The sequence below is a fragment of the Gopherus evgoodei genome, chromosome 6 (genome assembly GCF_007399415.2).
Source record: "Gopherus evgoodei ecotype Sinaloan lineage chromosome 6, rGopEvg1_v1.p, whole genome shotgun sequence".
Lineage (NCBI taxonomy): Eukaryota > Metazoa > Chordata > Testudines > Testudinidae > Gopherus > Gopherus evgoodei.
In genome coordinates this window covers 132,320,005-132,338,875 of record NC_044327.1, presented here as the reverse complement: position 1 = coordinate 132,338,875, position 18,871 = coordinate 132,320,005, and the positions used below count along the sequence as shown (strand labels likewise).

The 18,871-nt window shown below is 49.0% G+C and overlaps 1 protein-coding gene across 2 annotated transcripts in view; it reads right to left on the bottom strand.

Annotated features, from left to right (window-relative positions):
* Nucleotides 1–18,871, bottom strand: part of DNAI1 (dynein axonemal intermediate chain 1) — a 321,188-nt gene that overhangs the window by 265,400 nt on the left and 36,917 nt on the right. For both annotated transcript variants that reach the window (XM_030567426.1, XM_030567427.1), the window contains exons 5-8: nt 16,582–16,708; nt 13,899–13,978; nt 6,145–6,270; nt 3,515–3,574 (exon numbers count right to left, since the gene is read on the bottom strand). In XM_030567426.1, coding sequence (XP_030423286.1) covers nt 3,515–3,574; nt 6,145–6,270; nt 13,899–13,978; nt 16,582–16,708 — 393 coding nt within the window. The remainder of the gene's footprint in view (nt 1–3,514; nt 3,575–6,144; nt 6,271–13,898; nt 13,979–16,581; nt 16,709–18,871) is intronic.

The following is an 18,871-nucleotide window of genomic DNA, read 5'->3' as shown; positions in this document are numbered from 1 at the left end:
GATGTGATTGCAGAGCCATTGGTCATTATCTTTGAAACCTCATGGCAATCGGGGGAGGTCCCAAATGACTGGAAAAAGGCTAATGTAGTGCCCATCTTTAAAAAGGGAAGGAGGAGGATCCAGAGAACTACAGGCCAGTCAGTCTCACCTCAGTCCCTAGAAAAATCATGGAGCACATCCACAAGGAATCAATTTTGAAGCACTTCGAGGAAAGTGATCGGGAACAGTCAGCATGGATTCGTCAAGGGCAAGTCATGCCTGACTAACCTAATTGTCTTCTATGATGAGATAACTGGCTCTGTGGATAAGGGGAAAGCAGTGGACATGTTATTCCTTGACTTTAGCTACTCTTCTGATATGGTCTCCCACAGTATTCTTGCCAGCAAGTTAAAGAAGTATGGGCTGGATGAATGGACTACAAGGTGGATAGAAAGCTGGCTAGATCATCGGGCTGAACGGGTAGTGATCAATGGCTCCATGTCTAATTGGCAGATGGTATCAAGCAGAGTGCCCCAAGGGTCAGTCCTGGGGCCAGTTTTGTTCAATATCTTCATCAATTATCTGGAGGATGGCGTGGACTGCACCCTCAGCAAGTTTGCAGATGACACTAAACTGAAAGGAGTGGTAGAGAAGCTGGATATGAGTCACCAATGTGCCCTCGTTGCCAAGAAGGCTAATGGCATTTTGGGTTCTATATATAAGAGCATTGCCAGCATATTGAGGGACATGATCATTCTCCTCTATTCGGCACTGGTGAGGCCTCATCTGGAGTACTGTGTCCAGTTTTTGGCCTCACATTACAAGAAGGATGTGGAAAAATTGGAAAGAGTCCAGGGGAGGGCAACAAAAATGATTAGGCGGCTGGAGCACATGACTTATGAAGAGATGCTGAGGGAACTGGGATTATTTTGTCTGCAGAAGAGAAGAATGAGGGGGGATTTAATAGCTGCTTTCAATTACCTGAAAGGGGGTTCCAAAGAGGATAGATCTAGACTGTTCTCCATGGTAAAAGATGACAGAACAGGAATAATGGTCTCAAGTTGCAGTGGGGGAGGTTTAAGTTGGATATTAGGAAAAACTTTCTCAGTAGGAGGATGATTGAAGCACTGGAGTGGGTTACCTAGGGAGATGGTGGAATCTCCATCCTTAGAGGTTTTTAAGGTCAGGCTTGACAAAGCCCTGGCTGGGATGATTTAGTTGGGGATTGGTCCTGCTTTGAGCAGGGGGTTGGACGAGATGACCTCCTGAGGTCTCTTCCAACCCTGATAGTCTATGATTCTATGATTTCTTCTGTCACCCCAGCTTGAGATAACTCACCAGTGTTTAATAGATGGAACAAACACATTAAGCAGTTGCTTCTGAGGTAATTTATAGTGTTGCGTTAAAAAACTCAATTGTAGCTGCTTAGCAACCTTCAACTTGAAGCCTGATCCTGCAGTCTATAACCAGGTGAAACATGCAAATGGCTTCACACCTACTGTCATGCATTGCTGCCCCACAAGCCTGGAATGTCTTCTCCAGATAGATCCAGGAGGACATTTTTTTCTGCTTGGGATTATTCATGGAGTGCTGTATAGAGGCTGTGACTTTATGACCATTTGAAAGGCAAGATTCTGGCCCTGATATGCTTACAATCTAATTCAGATAGACCAAATGGATAATACTTCAAACACAAAATGAAAGAGACAACATCAGAATGAAGATGGGCAGCAGAATGTATATCAGTCAGGGGTTGTAAGGAAGAGAGGGTGCGGGGGAAGGGGAAGAAGTTGAAGGATATTCCAAATCTTTGGGGCTGTATAGAAAGTCACGTGCAGGCAAGAGCAGGAGACCAAAGGAAAGAAAGAAGAAGTGAGAAAGCGAGTAGTTCAAATCCATTTCATTTCACAAGAGGTTAGAAAAATTAAGCAGATACTTTTCCCTCCAATTTTCAGCATCTTAATCTAAAATCTCAGCTGTGGTTTGATTAATTTGACAGTTCTGTTCTCTCAATCTCCCAGGCAGTCACATTATCAGGAAATGGTCAGAAGAGAACTCCTCCAGCCTGTGACAGATGAGCACTTTGTACATCACGCTAATTATATGCTCTGCTCTCCAGTTACGGAATGATCTGGGGCCATGTTTTTCAGCATAACAAAGGTGCATTTTCCCTTCCCCATACCACACTGCTACATTAGAGGTTTTTTCAGTTAATGTAGCTAAATTAATACTTTGTCCTGTGCACTGTCATGTCTCCAGTACAATGGACAAATCAGCACAGACTGGGCCAGCTGTCAAATATCAGTAACAATCACAATAGACCATTAAGCTTCTATGAAACAATCAGTGAAACTGGCTGGATTCCATACTCCATGAAAGCATTGGTGAATTTCAGGTGTAAAAAGAGTTAGCTTAATATTTATTGTTTCGAAAGGCTTTTTAAAGAGATAGAGAAAATACCGTACAACAAATTGGGACAGCTCTTCACTTGGTGTAAACTGATGTAGTCCCATTACCTATAATGAAGCTATGTCAATTTACACAGACTGCAAATCTGGCCCACTGTGTTTTTTTACTGCATTTCTTACTGCATTTGACTCCAGGCATTACAAAAAATTGTTGCTTCCTCTCCTAGATGGCTTAGACAATGGATGGAAAAAACACACAATCTTGCACTTTGCAAATGTTTGTAAACTCCATGGAAAACTCCAGGAATAGGAAGCAAATTTTTGGCAGTTACATACACTAGATGTTCCTTTAAGACTTCCTGGAGGGGAGGTTGGCCAGGCTGGCTCATAGTTAATAAGTGGGATGATAATTAGTTGGACATAGGACCTCTGAGACTTGCTCTTCGGGAGAATAGTCCTTCACTCTTTAGGAGTAAAGCAGGGGATGAGAGCCTTGGTTAGCAGTGCCACACTTCTTTTTTCTTGTCACTTCCATATTTGGTATCAGCAACTTCTACAGCCTTCTTCCAAAACTCATAAACATATACCTGGCTGTTGTGCAAATTGGTCTCTTTAAGGTCTGCTGATATCTAGTCCACGTACCATGTCTTCCCCCTTTCCCCCCTTTCGTCATCTTCCACCTGAGATCATTGCAAGGGCCATCCTCCCAATCCAGCTCTCAGATCTCTGATAGGCACATCCACACCACCATAGCTTAACCTCTGTCAATTTGTCTTCAGTTGGGGGCAACCCGCATTAGGCCCCTTATAACCTCATTTTGTTTCCTATTACAGTGCCACACACAAGTATATTAATAATTCTATTCTGTTAGGTCTTGGTTCCAGACCTGGGCCCACCACCGTAATATCTGAGTGCCTTCCACTGTTAAAAACACATACAGGATTACTTACATCACCATGTTTTCAACCTCCAGTTCCTTATCCCATTCCCTTAAAGATACAGTAAAAACTTACAAAAAGGGAAAGGTACAAGGTGGGGGAGGTACTGTCTTTTATTGGACCAACTTGGTATCCTGGGACTGACACACATACAGCTACACTGCATACAACAAAAGGAAAAGGGTTTACCTGGTTAGCAGTGGCAGAAAAAGTTGCTCTAGGTGGAGGCTCCATTTGACATGCTCTTTCCTAAAAAATAATATAAATGAAAGTGAATCTATAAGTGACTAGAGTCGTGAAAATCCCCATCCCCTTTGGCAGAAGCTTTGTTCCCTAGAAGAGTCCAGCTGTGGAAGCAGCCTAGAGTTTTTAATTTACCAAGCAGGGGGAGTGATCATGGTGTTGCATTTGTGTAGCAACAGTCATCCAGATGGATCCCAAAGTGCTATATAAATGTTACTAAGTGATGATTCCAACACTAGAGAGAGAGCTTGGTAGAACACGGACTTTCCATTCTGTGGGAGATTCCAAGATTTTGACATCTGGTTTTGTCCCAAATTGGGATGAAAAGTCAAAATCCTGGAATTTTTCACAAAATTAAATAGTCTGAAATTTTTCATTTTGACCTTACAAATATGTTGTTAAGGTCAAAGCATTTAGAACATAACATAAGAACATTTCATTCCAACGTTCTCATTTTGACTATTATATTATATTTCATAAAAGCTGAAGTGTTTCAACTTTTGTATTTTATATTATAAATGACAAAATATGAAGTCAAAGTCAAAACAAAATAATGTGATAATTTCCCCATCAAACATTTCAATGAAATTGGTACCTTCTCACACAACATTTCAATTTCATCAGATAAACATTTTCTGGCGGAAAACTGTTCAGTCGGAAAATGTTTGAGCAACTCCATATATATATCACTTCATTGACCTCTGAGGTGCAGCAGTCTCTGGGATGGAATGTGGCACATCTTTAACAGCAACACTACACAGTGGTTTACGGGCCACATGTTGCTTTTAAATACACCCAAGCAAATCCCATTATTATCTATGGAACTCCACATATTTAGCTGAGAACAAAATTTGGTTCTAAAACAAAAAGTAAAGAATTCTGTGTTCATGTAAAACTACATGGGCATTTTAGTTCAGGAGAATACAATTACTCAAGTGAGCCAAAACACAACAGTTAATACCCCTCCTCTTTTAAAACATGTTATGAGATCTTCAATAACCACAAGTGGTCAGAGGCTTGGGTTGACATTGCTTTTAAAAGGCAGCATTTTCCAGCATCGCAGGACCCCTTAGCACTGTCCTAGAACATCAGTTCAGTACTGACTCTGAGGAAAGAGCATGATGCAAATCATCAGCACTAATTCCTCCAGCCCCCTGATTTTCCTCATTGGCTAGGCCTGGTTGGGAGACCAATGAGATCTAAAGAGAGCATACCTTAGCTGGAAAGGCTGCAGGAACTTGAACTGTGAGACTTCAGGGAAAGGGAGGGAAATTTCTCCCTGCAACAAGTATCTTGGACTCAAAAGAAAGTTTGGATTGACCTCCTCGCTGGGTCAAACACCACAGGCATAGTGATCAGCTAGGAAGGGTTCTGTGGACCATCTACACGCAAACTGGAGGTGTAATTTCCAGCTCAGGTAGACATACATATGCTAGCTGTGATTGAGCTAATGTGCTAAAAAGAGAAGTGTAGCCGCAACAGCACAGGTGGTGGGATGGGCTAACCACCCTGAGCACAGTCCCACTTGAGCATCTACTCAGGCATTTAGTGCATTCCTGCCTGCCCACCATGGCTACGGGGTTTTTTTTATTTTTATTTTTTTGCAGCTACACTTCTACTTTAGTGCACTACCAGTCAAAGTTCACATGCATACATCTATCTGAGCTGGACATACTCGTAGAGACACACCCATTGGGAAAGACTGTAGTCTCAGCACAAAAGGCATTTTGGAACCTTAGGACTAAAATCTGTATTGATCTTCTGTCATGGCAAGAGCAAACGCATGCACTGTGCAGAGAGGGGGAGAGCTGATGTAAAGCAGCAGCAGAGAACATCTATCATTATTAAGTAGCTTGCATTAGCAGAATATGTGAGCACCTCACCAACTTTAATGTATTTAGCTCCCCCAATACACCAGCGAGAAGGGAAATGCTTTTCTATTCCTAATTTACAGATGAAAATCAAGGCACAAGGTTACACAGGAAGTCTGTGGAATACAGGGGACATGAACCCAGATTTCCCAAGTCCTAGGCTAGAGCCAAAACTACTGGACCATCCTTCCTTTTCTGGTAGTAGGGAAACAAGTATAAAAATGATACACCCAAGCATGTGTGTGAGGCTGAAACTTCACTACCTAGATTTTCAAAGGCCCCAGACACCTCTGACAGAACATAAGAGAAGCCATCTGGTGAACAAGTATCTGAGGGGTAGCTGTGTTAGTCTGGATCTGTAAAAGCAGCAAAGAATCATGTGGCAACTTATAGACTAATAGACGTTTTGGACATGCATCTGACGAAGTGGGTATTCACCCACGAAAGCTCATGCTCCAAAACGTCTGTTAGTCTATTAGGTGCCACAGGATTCTTTGCTGCTTTCATCTGGTGAACTTTACTCTGTATCATCATCTTCCCCATCCCAAATGTTTTAGGTATGATTAGTTAAGGTTCTTTTCCCCACTAATATTAGCAGTGATTGCAGGAGATAACACAGACAAGCATTCTGGACTTCAGTCACAAAGGAAGGATTTTACTAACACATACTTGTGTATCACCAAAAGAGACAGCAGTGGCACATACCCTCACAGGGTCGTTGAAAGTCTGTGAAGCTCTCTCGCAAAAGTTGAACTGGTTGGTGAGCTTCTGTTCCTTCATCGAATGGGGAGGAGGTTCTTCCCCTTCACCTGCTTCTTCTGCTGATGCAGCCTAGAGAAGAATAAAGCAATGCTTAATTGAGAACTGAAGTAGATCAAAGATCTTTCTTCAACTTCAAAATGCCTATCCGTTGGACCGCTGGACTTCTGGTACTTAGCAAAGGAAACCTGTTACTCTGGGTCTAGGGCCACCATTGGTGAGATGGGTGTGGAATATGGAGATCACTCTCAGCAACTCTCTAAACAAAGAGATCCAAGTTGCAAGAATGGTTGAGTGTGGCTGTTACCACCACTAACTCATTTGGAAAAGTCCACACAATTCTCCTACCTATGGACATCTCCATGGTCCTCATGGATCTGTCAAATCTAAGGTGGGCTACTGTAATGCTCTCCTAATTAGGATCCATCTGAAACTGATCTAGAGGTTTTAACAGTTGCAGAAAGTGACTACTCACCTGCTCTTTTGAATAGAATAGAGTGAGTTGGTTACATCCCCTCCTCGTGATCTTCACTGGCTATTGGATACCCAGCGACATAATTCAAAGGCCTTTGATCTCATATATTTAGCTCTTTATAATCCTAGCTTCCTAGTATTTCCATAATTGCCTGTATCCCCCTCTCAGGCATTTAAAGTCACCTGAAATTAGTCCATTCTTGGTTCCTAGGTTCAGTACTGACTGGGCAAGGAGTGAACTTCCTACTGCATTGTCCCTCCCTCACTGGCTGCCTTTAGGTCACGCCACCAGTCTCAGTTATTTCAGCTGCCTTATGTTTGATCCTTTCACACCTTCACGCTTGCTTTTGCCTCAGTTACACTGTTTCTGTTTCTCTCATGAAGCCAGGAAACGATCCTGTTGCAGGTAGTTTACTTGATTCTTGCAGGATTTGGCCTGTATTTTATATGGCTGTCTGGTTCTTGTGTCATTTTATTTGTATTATTTTTCATTGCACAGCACTTAGATGCCTTGCAATAGGCACCTTATTAATGGATGAAACAAATAAGTATTGTAGTAGTAGAAAACAATGGCCTCCAGACTTTGCTCAGTTCTGATTCCCATCAGCAATTGGCTAGTAACCCAGGGGCCACACGTCATGTGTACGGAATGGAACTGATTATAACTGCTTTCCAGCTTGAATACAGAAGTCCTGTCCACAGAGACGTGTCCCAGCAAACCATACTTCACCTGGATGGAGCATCTGGCTCAAGATAATGCATTGCATGTGGGCATCTTTCATCTCCATGGGCAGCACCTCCATATTAAAGAAAAGACGGTTACTCACCTTTGTAACTGTTGTTCTTCGAGATGTGTTGCTCATATCCATTCCAGGTAGGTGTACGCGCCGCGTGTGCACGTCTGCCGGAAACTTTTTACCCTAGCAACTCCAGTGGGCCGGCAGGTCACCCCCTAGAGTGGCGCCACTATGGCACTAGATATATACCCCTGCCGGCCCACCCGCTCCTCAGTTCCTTCTTGCCGGCTATTCCGACAGTGGGGAAGGAGGGCGGGTGTAGAATGGATATGAGCAACACATCTCGAAGAACAACAGTTACAAAGGTGAGTAACCGTCTTTTCTTCTTCAAGTGATTGCTCATATCCATTCCAGGTAGGTGATTCCCAAGCCTTACCTAGGCGGTGGGGTCGGAGCGAGAGGTCGCGGCCTGGAGTACTGCAGAGCCAAAGGCCGCATCATCTCTGGACTGCTGAACCAGGGCATAATGGGAAGCGAATGTGTGGACCGATGACCAGGTTGCTGCCCTACAAATCTCTTGGATCGGTACGCGGGCCAGGAAAGCCAGCGATGATGCTTGTGCTCTGGTGGAGTGAGCAGTCACACGGCCCGCTGGAACGTGGGCCAGGTCGTAGCAGGTCCTGATGCAGGAGGTAACCCAGGAAGATAGCCTCTGGGAGGAAATCGGCAGCCCCTTAACCTGGTCCGCTACCGCCACAAATAACTGGGGGTCTTGTGGAAGGGTTTGGTCCTGTCCACATAAAATGCTAGCGCCTGACGTACATCTAGCGAGTGGAGCTGTTGCTCTCTGCGGGACGAATGGGGCTTTGGGAAAAAGACTGGGAGGAAAATCTCCTGATTAACATGGAAAGCTGAGACCACCTTGGGAAGAAAGGCAGGGTGAGGCCTCAGCTGTACCTTGTCTTTATGGATGATGGTATACGGCGAGTCCACTGTGAGGGCCCGCAGTTCGGACACTCGCCTAGCTGAGGTAATGGCCACTAGGAAGGCGGTCTTCCACGAGAGGTAGAGCAGGGAGCAAGTAGCTAATGGCTCGAATGGAGGGCCCATGAGCCGAGTTAGGACCAGGTTGAGGTCCCATGAAGGGGCTGGAGGGCGGATTTGTGGATAGACCCGCTCCAGTCCCTTCAGGAATCTCGCCACCATAGGGTGGGAGAAGACAGAACAACCGTCCATTCCCGGGTGAAATGCGGAGATGGCCGCTAGGTGGACCCAGAGGGACGACAACGCTAGACCCTGGGTCTTGAGGGACCAGATGTAGTCTAAAATAGTGGTGACGGAAGTCTCCATAGGGCGAAGAGCTTTCTCTGAACACCAGCAGGCAAAACGCTTCCACTTAGCTGAGTAAATCGCCCTGGTGGAAGGCTTTCTACTGCCCACGAGAACCTCCCGAACCGGGGTAGAACAGCGTAGTTCGGAGCCTATCAACCACGCAGGAGCCACACCATAAGGTGCAGAGACAGAAGGTCCGGGTGACATAGCCTGCCATGGTCCTGGGTGATCAGGTCCCAATATAGGGGCAGGGTAACTGGGTTGGCTACTGAGAGGTCCAGCAACATGGGGTACCAAAGCTGTCTGGCCCATGCTGGAGCTATGAGAATCACCCGGGCTCTGTCTCTGTGCACGTTGAGGAGAACCCTGTGTATCAGCGGGACGGGAGGGAATGCGTAACACAGGTGGGCTGTCCATGGGATCAGGAATGCATCTGCTAGAGACCCTGGTTCCCGACCCTGGAAGGAGCAGAATGCTCGACACTTTCTGTTCTGCCTGGACGTGAAGAGGTCCATCCGGGGATGACCCCACCTCTGGAAGAGTGAGAGGGCGACGTCCGGACGGAGGGACCACTCGTGCGAACGGAAGGATCCGCTCAGCCGATCCGCCAGAGTGTTCCGCACTCCCGGGAGATAGGAGGCGGAAAGGTGAACCGAATGGGCTATGCAAAACTCCCAGAGGCGCATTGCCTCGAGACACAGGGGAGAGGATCTGGTGCCGCCCTGCTTGTTGATGTAAAACATGGTCGTCGTGTTGTCGGTAAACACCGCGACACAACGACCTTGAAGGAGAGGGACAAATGCTTGACAAGCAAGGCGGACCGCTCTCAACTCTCGTATGTTGATATGGAGGTTGATCTCTTGAGGTGTCCACAAGCCCTGAGTTCTCTGGGTGCCACAGTGCGCTCCCCAGCCCAGATCTGAGGCGTCCATGGTCAGGGATGCCGAGGGTTGGGGCGGATGGAACGGGAGCCCCGAACAGACCATGGACCGGTCCAGCCACCAGCGAAGAGAGTCCAGTACCCTCTGAGGAACGGTGACGACTGTGTCCAACGAATGTCTGGCCGGCTGATACTGCGCAATGAGCCATGATTGAAGAGGCCTCATGCGGAGACGGGCATATGCCGTTACGAACGTACAGGCTGCCATGTGGCCTAGAAGGGCCAGACATGTTCGCAGAGAGGTCAGCGGGGCCACCTGCAAACGTAGAATGATGTCCGACACCGACTGGAACCTGGGGAAGGGTAGCAAGGCCCTGGCCAGGGTAGAGTCCAGAACGGCCCCGATGAACTCTATCCGCTGCGTGGGGAGCAGAGTAGACTTGTCCACATTGATGACGAGGCCCAAGGCAGCAAAGAGGGTGCTGATCCTGTCGACATGGGCGCAGACCTGCAGCTCCGATGTGCCTCGGATCAACCAGTCGTCCAGGTAGGGGAAGACGTGAATGCGGCAACGTCGAAGGTGTGCGACGATGACTGCCATGCATTTCGTAAACACCCTCGGGGCTGTAGAGAGGCCAAACGGAAGGACCACAAACTGATAATGTTGGCGGCCAACCACAAAGCAGAGAAAACGTCTTTGTTGGGGGGCAATGGAGATGTGAAAGTAAGCGTCCTGCATATCGAGGGCGGCGTACCAGTCTCCGGGATCCAGGGATGGGATGATGGTTCCAAGGGATACCATGCGGAACTTCAACTTCATGATATACTTGTTGAGTTCCCGCAGGTCGAGGATGGGCCTGAGGCCGCCCTTGGATTTGGGGATTAGAAAGTAGCGGGAATAAAATCCCTTGCCCTTCTCGTTGTCCGGAACCGCCTCTACGGCTCCCTTGACAAGGAGCGCGTGTACTTCCTGATGGAGGAATTGCTCGTGAGAGGGGTCCCTGAAGAGGGACGGGGAAGGAGGGTGGGGGGGGTGAAGAAAACTGCAGGCGATAACCGGCCTGCACCGTACGCAAGACCCAACGGTCCGACGTTATTCGGGTCCACGCCAGGAGGAAAAAAGAAAGGCGGTTGGAAAACTGCGGGGAGGGATCCGGAGGGGAAACTGGTACTGCGCCCTCGGGCGCACCTTCAAAAGGAAGGCTTAGGCCCTGGAGGGGCCTTGGCGGAGCCTTGGTTCTGCCCCGCTTGGCCACCGGACTGCCTGCGGCGGTTGTTCTTGCTGCGGCGCCTAGAGAGGTCCTGCCTCGGGTGGAACTGGGGGTACGGCCGCCGCTGCTGCTGCTGGTTTTGCTGCCGGAATGGCCTGCGCTGCGTCGCAGGCGTGTGCATGCCGAGCGACCGTATTATGACCCTGTTGTCTTTGAGGTCTTTTAGTCTCGGGTCTGTTTTATCAGAAAAATTACCCTGGCCTTCAAAGGGGAGGTCCTGGATTGTATGTTGAAGCTCTGGCGGAAGGCCAGAGACCTGCAGCCAGGAAATTCGGTGCATCGTGAGCCCCGAGGCCAGGGTCCGAGTGGCCGAATCGGCAGCATCAAGGGAGGCCTGTAGCGATGTTCTTGCTACTTTCTTGCCCTCGTCCAGGATGGTGGAAAATTCCTGGCGGGCGTCCTGAGGCAAGAGCTCCGCGAACTTCCCCGCCGCTACCCACGAGTTGAAGGAGTAGCGGCTGAGGAGGGCCTGCTGGTTTGAGACGCGGAGCTGTAGCGCCCCCGCCGAATAGACCTTGCGGCCCAGGAGGTCCATCCTTCTCGCCTCCTTCGACTTGGGCGCTAGGGCCTCTTGCCCATGGCGCTTCCTGTCGTTCACCGACTGGACCACTAACGAGCAGGGTGTCGGGTGAACATATAAGTATTCATAGCCCTTCGAGGGGGCCATATACTTTCGTTCCACCCCTCGAGCGGTAGGAGGGATGGAGGCCGGTGACTGCCAGATGTTATTGGCGTTGGCCTGGATTGTCTTTATAAAGGGCAGGGCCACTCTGGTGGGCGCATCGGCGGAAAGGATGCTCACCACCAGGTCCTCAATTTCAGACACCTCCTCCGCTTGCAAGTCCAGGTTCTGTGCCACCCGGCAGAGGAGGTCTTGGTGCGCCCTAAGATCCAGCGGGGGAGGACTGGAGGACGAGGTACCCGCCACTGCCTCATCCGGAGACGAGGACGAGGAAAACCCCGGCAACAAAGTGTCCACGGGGGGGTCCGTGTGGGGCTGCACCTCTGTCCCTGGAGGGAGCTCTGAGTCTAGGTGACTGGACCTGCCATCCGCTTCCGGAGAGTGAGGGGGTCTCGATACCTTCGCCTCTGGAGGTCTGCGTTCCCCCATAGGTCGGGGGGTAATGTGTTGCGGGCCCTGGGCCTGGGAATACGCCCAAGGGGTCCAAAACCCCCACTGCTGAGGCCCTCGCTCTTGTGGGGGAGGGTCCTGGAACAGGGCCGAGTGCGTGCCCTGGCCCATGGCATAGGCGCTGTCAGTCTGGGAAGAGACCGACGGCTCCCGAGACGGCTACAGAGGCGCTGAGCCTGATTGGCATACGACTCTGTGCGCCGAGACCGACGCTCCCCTCGGTGCCGAGGCTCGGTGCCGCGACGCACATCAGTGCCGGGATCGGGATCGGGAATGGCGTGATGACCGGTGCCGTGATCCGGATTGGGATCGGGAGCGATGTCAGTGCCGGGAGCGGGACCGCGACCCTCGATGAGTGCGGTACCGGGACGGCAGCGGAGACCGGGACCTGCCACCGGCGCGGTGCCGGGAGGTCGACCGGGAACGGGACCTACCACCGGTTCGGTGCCGGGAGGTCGACCGAGGCGCCGAACGCCGAGGTGAACGGCTCCTGGAGTCTCGGTGCCGGCGGTGAGACGAGCCCGACCGGGACCGTGCAGATGGCGATCGGTGCCGCAAGTACGACCGGTACCGCCTGGGAGAGCGGTGCCGGGACTCAGAGCGGCGCCCCGAGCACGAGTGTTCACGCCTCCGGGGTGATCGGTGCCGGGACTCAGGAGACAGCGCTTGAAGCATCAGTTTACCCCTGGAGGTTACCCGTCCCGGGGGTGCCGGCTGAGGCTGCGATGGCTCCGTCATCGCGATCAGGTCCCGAGCCGAGGCAAAGGTCTCCGGCGTAGACGGTACCCGGAGCTCGACCCCTGATCTTAAGGGGGAGCTAGGAGGGGCTGGACTCGATGGACCTTCCGGGCCCGGAGTCGACAGCAGTCCTGCAGGCGGTGCCCGGCTAGGGTAGGTGCTGGGCAGTCCACTCGGGCCTGCCTGGATGGTGTTGCAGACGTCGAGGGACGAGAGTCTGCTCCCGGTGCCGGAGATGGTCGGTGCCGGGGAGTCTTGCCGGTGCCGGCGCGGTCCGGTGCCGGAGATGGTCGGTGCCGGGGAGTCTTGCCGGTGCCGGCGCGGTCCGGTGCCGGAGTAGAACTGGCTGACTGCGCCGACGGTGCCAGAGACAGAGCCGCTTCCATAAGGAGAGCGCGGAGTCTTTGGTCTCTCTCCTTCTTCGTGCGAGGCTTAAAAGCCTTGCAAATGCGGCACTTTTCGCTGATATGCGATTCCCCCAGGCACTTAAGGCACACGTCGTGGGGATCGCTCGTAGGTATCGGCTTTTTGCATGCCAAGCACTGCTTGAAGCCCAGCGAGCCAGGCATGGGCCCGGTGCTGGATGCCGGGGAGGGCAACGGCCCACCCGCAAGCGATGTTAGACAACTATATTACAAGATTTCAACTAACTACTAACGAACAGTCTATCTACTAACTAACTATAAACTATTTACAACGAAAGACGATGAACAAATACAGGAGAGCTAGGGACGTGGAGGTCAGCAAGCCGCACTCCACAGTTCCAGCAACCGACACGGCGGTAAGAAGGAACTGAGGAGTGGGTGGGCCGGCAGGGGTATATATCTAGTGTCATAGTGGCGCCACTCTAGGGGGCGACCTGCCGGCCCACTGGAGTTGCTAGGGTAAAAAGTTTCCGGCAGACGTGCACACGCGGCGCGTACACCTACCTGGAATGGATATGAGCAATCACTTGAAGAAGAATAGTTGGCTGCAGACAACCTTGCAGAATACATGTAGGTTGCATCAGAGATAAAGTAAGCAAGCCTGGAGTTTCCTCTGGTGACGCTGCTTACGCCAAAGACACGTACAAACTGAGCTTAGAATCTAATATTTAAAATCATATTGCTAGCTCACAGTCGGCTGTGAAGCATTACCGGAATATCTTCTTTGCTTCCTTCTTCTTTAACCTCTGCCTCTTCAACTTCTATCACTGTGGACTCAACAGGAGCCAGTTCTGACAACAATATAGGTATGTTAATCATCTCTAGCTAATAGACACCTTTATGTGTTGCAGACACTTTCCATTTTCCACAATTTGAATACAAAAATACTACACCCTTTTATCTCCGAAACATTCTACAAACCCTAGCTTATTGGTCATCACAGTTCCCTGCCAGTCAAGCGAGTCAGTATTACGGTCCCCAGTTTACAGAGGACTGACCTAATGAGGTGAGTTGGCTCATTTAAAGCCACAGAGAGAGTCAGGGCCATTGCTAGAAAGAGGTTGCAGCAGTTCCAGTTCCCTGGCTGAATTCAGATCACATCTCACTTAACTCTCTGATTTGGGCTGCATCCTATTAGGAAACACTTTCTCTACATTACAGAAATGACTATGTTTAAACATGGCTGTGAAGAATGGCTGTGGCCAAATTATGTTAATATGGGTCACGTGTGGACAGGAAAAAATGTAATAAGCATGTTAGAGAAGCGTGTCTTAGTCTACGTATCTAGTTCTATCCATCTGAACTCTCACTGACTGTGGAAACCATGGTGGAGACCAAGCCTATCCATCCAACAACCTATTCCTCTTCCAAATAGACTCCTACAGCCTAATCTGACATCGCAAATGTGCTGCTACAGCTGCGGGGATGAACACACTCGTGGCATTGAAGATTCCATTTACATATAGGTTTACTCTAAATCCTGGTAGAAATTTCAACACTGATGCAAAGAAAGGAGCATAAACCCCAGAGAACCACAGGTAACCAAGAGTCTCAGGAGCTTGCAAGACAGCACCCTTGGGCCTGGCAGCTGCCACATTAGAAGGGCACATATCCATAACCAGTTCTAGTCTTTCAGTTAATTCTGACCATCAGCAGTCCTCTGTTCCATTGATCAGACAATTTTAAGAGACAGCAGAAATGTAAGGGTCTCTCTAAAAAATTCCATTGCCCAGCATGGAACATGAATGCAGAATTACTTGGTGGCATACTTTTTGAGATCCTGAATTATGGTCTCTAATTCAGTGAATGAGATTTTCAAAGCAATCTAAGGCTATGTCTACACTACAGAGTTTTGTCAACAAAAGTTATGCTTAAAGTGCTGTAATTAAACTGCTGTTGCATGTCCACACTAGGCTCCTTGGGTCAGCAGAGCACGTCCACACTAGCAGCTCTTGCATCAACACAGACAGCAGTGCACTGTGGGTAGCTATCCCACTGTGCAACTGGCCACAGGGTGCTTTTGCAATGCCTCAGGGGGCAGTTACAGCATCACATGATGCATGTTTCTCAATCCCATCATTCCATGGGCATCCTACTAGATCGCCAACTGCTTTCAACTGAAGTGTGTGTGGTGGGCAGAGTATGTGACAGGGAGTGTGGGTGAGAGGAAGAGACAGAAACACACATGTTGGGGATGTTTGTGTTGGGGTAGGGTGTGTCAGCATGCTGTCTCTTTAAGTTCAGACAGTAGCTTGAGCAGTCTCTCCACCCCCTCTCCTACCCCCCAGCAAGTGGTGGGGGAGGGAAGAGAGCAACATTCCACATTACTGGTTCTGTGATTCCCTCCCTAGTTCTCTGACAGACTCCTCAGCTACCAGGAGCAGCATCCTCAGCAGCTCTGTGAGCTCTCCATGCTGAGGAATGTCAAAGCTTCCCAGAGCTTTAAAAGGGGAAGGGCACATGCCTGTGTAGCTAGATGCAGGGCAGCAGAGTTCAAAATAGCGAGCAGACCAGTCACAGTCAGGAGCAGCGCCAGGGCTTTTGGCACCCTAGGCACAGGGCTGGCTCTAGCCATTTCGCTGCCCCAAGCATGGCGGCATGCCACGGGGGGCTCTCTGCTGCTCGCCGGTCCCGCGGCTCTGGTGGACCTGCTGCAGGCGTCCCTGTGGAGAGTCCGCTGGTCCCGCGGCCCTGGTGGACCTGCCACAGGCATCCCTGCGGATGCTCCACCGGAGCTGCGGGACCAGCGGACCCTCCGCAGGCATGCCTGCGGGAGGTCCACTGGAGCAAAATGCTGCCCCCCCAAATCCTGGTGCCCCAGGTGACCACTTAGGTCTCCTAAATGGAAGCACCGGCCCTGGTCACAGTGGGCATTGTGGGATACTGGGGGAGGCCAGTTATGAGGACATAATGAACAGCTGTGTCTACACTGACGGCTTTGCTGCTTTAAATTTGCCACAAAAAGCTTTATGCCTCTCTTTGAGGTGGTTTTATTTTGTCCGCAAAACACCAGAGTTTTGCCACCAAAAGTAGCTTCGTAGTGTGCTCACCTCCACTGTTTGGTCAGCAAACGGCAGCTTTAACAAAAAATGTGTAGTGTAAACAAGGCGTAAGGGCTTAGACACGTATCTCCTATTAATTTTAGTGGAAGATTGTGTAAATCCCCTAAAGTGTTTAGAAAAACTAAGCTCCTTGTATTAGCACACACCTGGCTTGCAGACTGTCAGAAGTGGCAAATACACAGTTTGTGTTATAAACAGTATTTCTCTGCAAAGAAGACTGCTAGCAGAAAAAAGTGCTGCTCCATTCCTGGGCCTCAGATTGCAGCGTGCTCACTGTCACATACAGAATAAACTACACCAGCACTTACTGATTCAGTCTCCCATAAACCTACCTGGTTCCAAGCCTATTTTGGCACTCTGCCGTCTGCCTTCGTCAGAGTCTCTGAGTAACAGGTTCCCATCCAAGGAGAAGTGAATGGCCAGTTGGTCCACATAGCTTATCGGCTTGTATGCTCGGTCCTGCAGAGGAAGAAGATAAAAAATCAAATCTGGACAGATTAATGATTTCATCGGGAACAATCTTTGCCTGTAGACGGTAAAGCTGACCAGGTTGTATATTGATAAAATGGGTGCATTTGTTATTCCCATTTGTCTTCACTGCAGGTTCCAAGCCAACAGGAACCTGAGACTGCTGTTTATGCCTCAAGGTATGCAGGACCACAAATAAACAATGGGGGGTCGGGGGGGGGGTGAGCAAGCAGGGGAGGGAAAAATCAGGGACATTTCAAGGAATGTTCAAATTGGAGGGATTTAGGTTTTATTCAAAAGGATCTTTCCACTGATTGCAGTGAGTTTTGGATCAAATCCATGGGCCTGTTATGCTAGTTAATCAGTGTTGCCAATTGAAACCTGTGGAGTAAATTTGGGGGACGCTATCCCTTTCAGGGTGCAGCCTGTCACCTTTTTTCCCTAACACAAACACTGTCAGTGGCTTTCATTTCCCTCATGCTCAGTTTGTAGAGTAGAACAAGATCTTCCAACTGCCAGTACAACAGGCTCAAATTAATATCTGAAGATTATGCCAAATTCTCTGCTGCTTCATAGTCAGTAACAACAGGGAACCCAAAAAAACCCCAACACCACAAGATGCATTCTTTGTTGGGGACAGATTAGTCTTCCATCACAATGTTGGGTTAGATGGTGCTGGAAATGGTAACACTTTCCCTAACACCATCACACAAAATGATTAGGACCTGTGGAAAACACACACAGGGCCTGAGTCTCCTGTCACTTACACCGGTGTAAAATTCGCGCTCTGAACGGCAACTTGTCTGACCTATGGTAGAGCATGTTCCCAAGTAAGGGCTTGTAATAAGGGCAGACACATGTGGAGCATCCTCCAGCAGCAGGCTGCAGCAGAACAGGTGCACCTGCCTCAGTTTCCCCCCCTCAGATTCACAGTAATTCTGCACTAGCTTTCTTGCCTCAGTAACGCTCCTCTCTGGGGCAAGTCTGTTACCAAAATATGTTCCAATACTCCATAATAAGAGTCCCAAACATAGTCCATTTCTCACACTCAGAGTATATAGTCCTTAAAATCCCACATCCTCTAGTCCACCAAGATAGCCCATACCACACGCCAGCATCTTCCACCACACCTGGGCTCTTCTACAGTCCTCTCTTGTCCTTTTACCAGGAAAGCCACACTAGCCCTTCCAGGTGGAGCGCGACCAGCAGGTGTGCTCCTAAGTATGCATTCAAACCCAGCCATATTTATAGCATGGTTGTTTACGAGCCAAAAGCACTCTCTATACGTAGGGTGACCAGATGTCCCAATATTATAAGGACTGTCCCAATATTCAGGCTTTTTCTTATATAGAAGCCTATTACACCCCACCTCCTATCCCGATTTTTCACACTTGCTGTTTGGTCACCCTATCTATACATCACCCAAGACTCAAATTCACCCATCAGCTTTTTACCATGTTCTTCTTGTTCCATGATGTACATTTCTTCTCTTTTCGTTTGGATCCCATATTTTAAAAGCCATGACGGCACAACCCAACCTTTACTAGGACACACTGTTCATGAATCTAGCTTTTAACAGGTTTCATATTTGCTAATGCCAAAAGCTACATTTGGTTTTGCAGAGTATTGCAGGCTATAGACATAGACATAGATATAAATATAGATATGGTGACATAAGTGAACAGAATTGCGGAAGGAGCATAATACAAGTCACTTCGAATAACTTCATATTTTATATAATATATACAATATTTATACCATGCACATAACACCTATTAACGTGGGGGTGGGGGTGTAACACATTGCTAACCTGTGCTGAAACCCCATGCTGCTGCGTCTACACTACTATTGTCACTAGATTAAAGTTAGCACAGGTATGTCTCCCCAGTCGACAATCACACTTTCATACAGAGTAGATGTACCCTAAGACTCAAACCATATAAGGCTCCTGAGATCAATATCAACACCTTAAGTGGCACCCAGAAACAATAAGAAGCCATTGCAGACTCGATGTGCTAATGTAACAATGCTCCTTAAAGCAAACACTGTTTTATTCTGCACTAACTGGACTACAGCTTCAGGGGAGGTATTATAGCCCCACATCGAGCCCACTGCAGTCATTGAGAAGGTCCTGAAGGCATGAATAACTCATCC